Raw genomic sequence first — 6,437 nt, 5'->3', positions numbered from 1 at the left:
AGGGAAGAAAGAAGTGTTTTGGGGACAGGTAAATGGTATCAATAAATCTCTCCATATGCCAAAATGTTTTGGAAATGCTATTCTTACAACATAAGTGATGTACAAATGTCTGCTATCAGTTCTGTTATATGTTGCTTTTAAAACAAAAGAATTCAGCAGTAGGGCAGAAAAGTTATATTTTCAAATACAAAATAGAAAATATTATTAAAAAATCTTTTCATCATTGAACACTCAGGATGTATTTCACCCAGGACTACTCAGAATTCTTTGAGATGACAGTAAAATAAGGAAACTTAGCTTTGCCTAGGTATCTTATGAACATCTTGCTCCCCTTAATTTAAATTGATTTCTTTCAGTATCAAAAAAGTATACATGAGCTCAGCTTTTGTTGCTAAGTGTTTAGCAAAGATACTTTGAGAGAAGATCATGCTGGATGCAGAAATTTGCAGTTTAAAACCTTGTCCTAACTCTGTCCTTTCATACTCTCTTGTGGCAGCAATAAAGATTATTTATTCCTTGGCAATGATGCTGAATGCTGATTAGATTGTGTGTAATACTACAAGCTCTGTGTGGAATTTGACCAAATTTTGGGAAAAAAATGAAAGAAAAGTCAATGCGTTTTGATAATCTCTCTTTCTCCTTCAGTCTAAAAAATTAGACTTAGTTTTGAATGAATTTCACGTTTGAGGTAGTGACCTAAAAACTAAAATGAGATTCAATCACCGTGTCCTCAATTCATCTACTACATTAGGAAATTTTAGTTGAATATATTTGATGCCCTTGTAAAACACCTTCCCAAATGACTGCATTTTAAAATGAACTGAAAAGGAAAAAACACAGTTCTGTTCTTAAGCATTTGCTACATTTATCAAGGTCTCAACCTCCCCATTCTTCTCCAGGAACCCTCAACAGACTAGTGCCCAGTAACAACCAGGCTGGCAAAAAGAATGAATTTGTATGTGGCTTCATCAACACAAGCAGACACAACTTCATATTCCTCCTTCTGGTCATTTGTTGCATTGGTTTCACAGCAAACAACAGAAGGAAACTTCACCAACTAAAGTGTTCTCACTCAAAAAAAGTAAGAGAAACCCAAGCTGAAAACACATTATGATCAACAATAAAAGAATACATATTATTCTCCCATTTTCTACAGCTGAATGCTGTCATTAAAAGACAGCAGCTAATTGAGGACCTCATCCTCTAAGCACCTGCACAACTCCATGCATGTAAGTAGTTGCTCTTTGTTTAATAAGGCAACGAGTGTGTGCTTGCAGATGTAGAATAAAATTATGCCCATAAAGGAACTTTCCTCCCATCTTCATTCTACATCGAGGGTTTTAAAGGTACTTGGAAAAAGATGACAAAATCTACCTCATAGGCTTACTGTGAGAGAAATTTCATAACTAAACCAGTTAAATGAGATGAAACAATTTAAGTCAGTGGCAAGTAAATGGCAGAATGACAGTGGCCTCCAGGAATCTTCAGTGTCAGCTGCCTAATTACCACACCCAATACTCCCTCTTCTTCCTCAAGTCTATATTTATGAATTCTGTTAAGAGATAATACAGATCTGAATGCCATGAGGGATTCTGGTTCAGCTAAGTATTAAAAGTTCAAATTCTTACTGGAGCCCTAATTCAGTGTTTTAAATCTACAAAAAGAACTGGAAATGGCAGCTGTGACGAACATAATGAAGCAAATCCCAGTGCCCAAAATCGAGACGAAAATCAGTCACTCGCTAAAATGGTTCAGGAGCGAAGCAGGGAACTGTCCTAGCATCCTAGCTGGTTCATGAACTTCATTAGTTTGAGTTTCGGCCTGTCACTTTCAAACTGATCTGAAATTTCCTGAGAATGCACAAATCCATTAAATTATTTCAGAGCTATATGAACGTGTTACTTATACAATACAGCCAATGTAGCTCCCCTGAAAGGGAAGTTGCCTCTTTTGTACACTTTGGATTGAAAGACCAGGTCAGAGGCCTTAATTTACCTACCTGTTATTTCAAAAGTGATCGATAGCAGAGGTGCAGCACTAGCCTTCGACTTGCTCTGTGACTGACTTTCTGAAATAACAGGGAAACGCCACCGTGAGTATATGAGAACGGAGGTCTTCAAAGCAGCCTTACTGAGACAGCATTTTCTACAACCAACAGCAAACTACACTAAAATGAAGGCGTTTCCCCACAGCTAAAACTGGTAGATGTCTCCCCCGGCTTTTTCCCATCCGCAAATTACTTATAGTTTTCAAATGGTATTGTTTTTAGAGGCACCGATTTGCTTGTTCCTAGGAGGGCCTGGAGAGCAGCTCTTGCCTACACCGCGTTCAAGACGGGAGAGGAGAGAGATGGAGGATGAGTGGAGAAGCAGCCCTTCTGAAAATCTGTCCCCTAATATGGAAAACCCCCAGAGCTCCTTTTTAAACTAAGACCCACTTCACCCCTAGTTTGAGCTCTTGAAAAATTGTTCTCATGTTTATGCATTCAAAGACTAGTTACATTTTAATCAGCTTTCCAGGGCCTGCAGAGATTACCTCCTGATGGGCTCCGTGTATTCCTGTCACAGTCTGATAAGGGCAGATTTCACACCCGCCTAAGCCGGCGAGACTTCACAGCCTACCAAATCCTAATCATCATTCTGAACAGTAAGCTGCCACTGATTTTATTGTTACCTCTCCTTAGCTGGGAGGTTTTACTGCTTTACTCTAAGGCAGGGGCATCTAAACTTTGTTTGGCAGAGGTTATTTACTAAAAGCCCTTGAGCAGAAGCTTATTTGCATTAAATGAAGAGGCTTGAAATCTTCTTTAATAAATACAGATGTGGGGCCCATGGAGCACACAAGTCACACCCTACTGATCCGAGGAGTCACGCTGAAATGGATGTTGGCATTAGTATTCCCCACAAGCTCTACCTCTACGGTAAGTTTGAGAGTACATTTAACCCACAGCAGAAACCTGCAGTTTGGTCAGCTCTGGTGTAAATGTTGTATTACACGACTTTTATAATAAGGTCGCTTTTCCTGAAGTATGTGACTGTATTTTTTTTTTTATTAATAATAATGTATGTTTGTATGAAACAGCTACAGAAGAGGACAAAATCTAGTTAAGAAGCTAAATTCATTTAGCTTAATTCACTGATTTCTAAATCTATAGTGCTGCATTAGCACGCAGAAGTATAAATAACATAAAATACCCAAGTGTTGTTCTCAAGTACGTATATGACCAAACGAATTAAAGATTTTGTGTCCTATGCTATTCACTCTTTTCTTAAGAAGCTGTACAAGTTGTAACAGTGAGAAGGAATAATCTCTTCTCTCTTTCAGGTAGGGAAACAAATCCATGAAATTATATTGGCTTGAAGTCCTGAAAACAACTTAAGAACTTGACCAAATCAAGAAAAGAAAAGAAGAAAAAAAAAAAAAAAGTCAATTTCCTGAGAATCATGTCTAGTCATATTTTTACATATTTCTGTATCGAGCTTACATGTTGGAATTGACCTATTCCATCTGCACATCAAACTGCTCACGTTCATCACCCAGCTGAAGGACACACAGGAAATTTACAGTAGAGGAAGGAACCAGATCTACTATTTCTGACGCACCTTCTCATGCTCTTTCTTATTGAGAGACGTCCTTCACATAAGACAATATTTTTCAGTACATATTAAGAAACTGTAATTTGTAGCTAGGAATCAATATTTGCAGCATAGAGAATGAAATATCTGCTACTACAATTAAGTATTTCCATCTGAACTAGAAAATAACAGCAACCTGGAAGAAGGCAGTTATGACAGAAGACAACAGCTGTCAAGGAGCTCTGGAATGCTGAAGTGCTCTGATTTCACACTAATTCAATTGCAAGTAAATCAAATTTACCTTCTTTTTCCTTGAGGGTATTTAAATAGGAGAGGAGATTTTCATTAGCTTGCACGCAGTACATTTCCCGGGTTTGAATGCCACCTCCGCACAGCGCCGTCTGATTTCCTCGCCTCTTGTCCTGTTGGCTAAGGAGGGGATCGACACGGCATTCTGTCCACTCTGTGGTCCGCCAACCATACCTGGATCAAGTTTGGTTAAATGGGTCTTTAGAAATCATGAAGCCATTTTACACAGCATTAAGTTATACAAGCTGAAACACCTTTATTCATACTGCACATATAAATATTTTATTGGAGAGAAGAAAAACTTGATATACAGAGACATATAATCTATGTTCAGATTGTGACTCTCGGCATTTATTTAGAGCTAGACAATTTATATGAACCAAAGCCAAAATATCAAAGAAATGTGCACGCTGAGAAACATGAGAGTCAGAAAAGGAGAGGGAAAAAACACAATAACCCAAATCCCCCCAAAACAACCCAAAAGCCTCTCATTCATCTTTGATAAGAGAGAACAGAAGTTTCTCCTGAATATCAAGGTAAAAGTATAATTGTATTTTTTTATTACTTCAGAAAAACCTTTCAGTAGGTTCTTTTTTCACCGTCAAGAGGTAGATGGCTCTGCAGTACTGAAGCATCCCTGCTGGGTACTGATGAATGATGAGAAGCTGTGAGCTTTCTAATCAGTGAATGCACAGGAAAGATCTGTGACTCCCAGTTAAAACCCCAATCAGGATTACAGATCGCAAGAAATGCCACAGAATTCTCTACTCAACAGTACTTTAAGGTTAAATCAAGTGAACTGCTTCCTAATGTGGCTGGAGATGGTGAAAGATGACATTTCAACTCTTAAATGAAAAATATGTACTGCAGTCAAAGATGCTTATCATCAAATGACATTTCCCCAGACTCTCTTCTCAGTCTGATAAAGAAAAAGCATAGTTGGGGCTTTAATATTAATCTTGATTAATTGATAAGGATTACAGCAATCTCTTGAATCATAAAGTGCTTGCTGTCATTTCTCCTAAACTTTAAACATGGTTAATTTATTTACTGTCACTGTTAGCCTCTCTTACTTTCCATTTGGAGCCCAGTCCTGCCTTTGTTGTGCCGGATACAAGTCTCACTAAAAAAGTCTGGTTGCTAAACAGATATTTATCACCTCTTTCTTATTTCAGCATTTTGTCTGCAAACAGACAAGTACTTCAGAAAACAATGAATCTGGTGAAATGTCATGTAGAGAAAAGATCACTGACAAATTAATACAATTAATTTATTATGGTCTAGACTGAACCTGCATATCACAAACATTCTCTTTTAAAAGTTAACACTAATGAAAACAAAAATGTATTCATTATTTTTCCTGTATTTAGAAGAGGAAGTGATATCAATACAATAGCAAATATTTGCAGACTTCAAGCTTTTAAGAAGAACACTGAATAAACAAAGGATTAAAAAAAAAAATCAATCCTGTTATTTCTTTAATAATGACTTGGGGTTGATATTCCATCACCAGCCCTATACACTTAATTTAAAATTTTAGTATAGCGAGGACTGAAATGAACCAACTTACGTAATGCATGGTGCCACACCGTCTCCCTGAGAAACGCACTGCTCTGTTTCTTCTAACTGTGGACATTCACTTTCGCTGCCGATAGGGAGCTGTTTAATGGTCCGTGATCTTGTACGATTCCCTTTAGGGGTTGTCATGTCAAAGCAGGTTTTGGAGCAGGGGGTCCATTCTGACCACTCTGACACCTCGCACTCCTTCGTCATCACACAGGACTGGAATGTAATGGGCAATTTATCTTGTTTGCAGAAGCTGTAATAATAGAGCATTACAATTTTCAGCACACATATTCACAGGCAGTCATGAACTCCTACAGAAAAGTGATGTCCATTGCAACATGCAAAGTCAGTAAATATTTGTAAAGCTGTTAAAATTCCAGTCCACATGTGTTTGATCCCAAAAAGTCAGGCAAAAGAACTTTTGGTTAAAGTGACTCAAACCAGATACATAAGATTTGCTATAATTAGAAATGACCAGTACTGCCGTATCTGTGATCAAAATCAAAATATAAATCATCATACATATTTAGAAGTACAAAAGGAGAAATAAAACAATTTTTCACCACATCTTTTATTTTTAGGTATACTCAATTATTTTTCTTCGAATAAAAATCAAGTGAAGGATCAATAACAGAGACAGCTATACAATGTTTTTGAAGAGAACCAAGTGCTCAATGTCATCTTCTCATTTCCAGACTACAAATTATTTAAAAACACAATGTCAAATATATTGAGTATTTTGTCACTAATAATTTGGTTTGTTAATAGTTGGTATATTGCCATAGTGATGTCTCATGGTTTATAAGGGTAAAGATCTCTCCCTTAAAACAGAGCTTTCCCTGCTACAGTGAATCCATAACCTTAATTTCCTGTTCCTCATTAAGGCTGTCATTTAATTTCTATTCTCCATCTGATTGCTTCATTCACATATTACATAGGTTGTCAGCAAGATTTTCTCCCTCCAAATGCCTCTGCATTTTTAAATGT

The 6,437-nt window shown here is 37.2% G+C and overlaps 1 protein-coding gene across 1 annotated transcript in view; it reads right to left on the bottom strand.

Annotated features, from left to right (window-relative positions):
* Positions 1-5,724, bottom strand: part of LOC104159290 (thrombospondin type-1 domain-containing protein 7A-like) — a gene marked incomplete at its 3' end in the record, with an annotated part of 63,918 nt that extends 58,194 nt beyond the window's left edge. Inside the window, exons 1-3 of the mRNA XM_009697161.1 lie at positions 5,455-5,724; positions 3,877-4,058; positions 2,000-2,068 (exon numbers count right to left, since the gene is read on the bottom strand). Of these exons, the coding sequence (XP_009695463.1) occupies positions 2,000-2,068; positions 3,877-4,058; positions 5,455-5,720 (517 nt within the window). The remainder of the gene's footprint in view (positions 1-1,999; positions 2,069-3,876; positions 4,059-5,454) is intronic.
* Between the last annotated feature and the right edge of the window lie 713 nt (positions 5,725-6,437).

This window comes from Cariama cristata, unplaced genomic scaffold, assembly GCF_000690535.1.
Source record: "Cariama cristata isolate BGI_N322 unplaced genomic scaffold, ASM69053v1 scaffold37613, whole genome shotgun sequence".
In the NCBI taxonomy this organism is placed as follows: Eukaryota; Metazoa; Chordata; class Aves; order Cariamiformes; family Cariamidae; genus Cariama; species Cariama cristata.
Note: the sequence above shows the minus strand (reverse complement) of the source record. Positions and strands in the feature narration are given on the sequence as shown.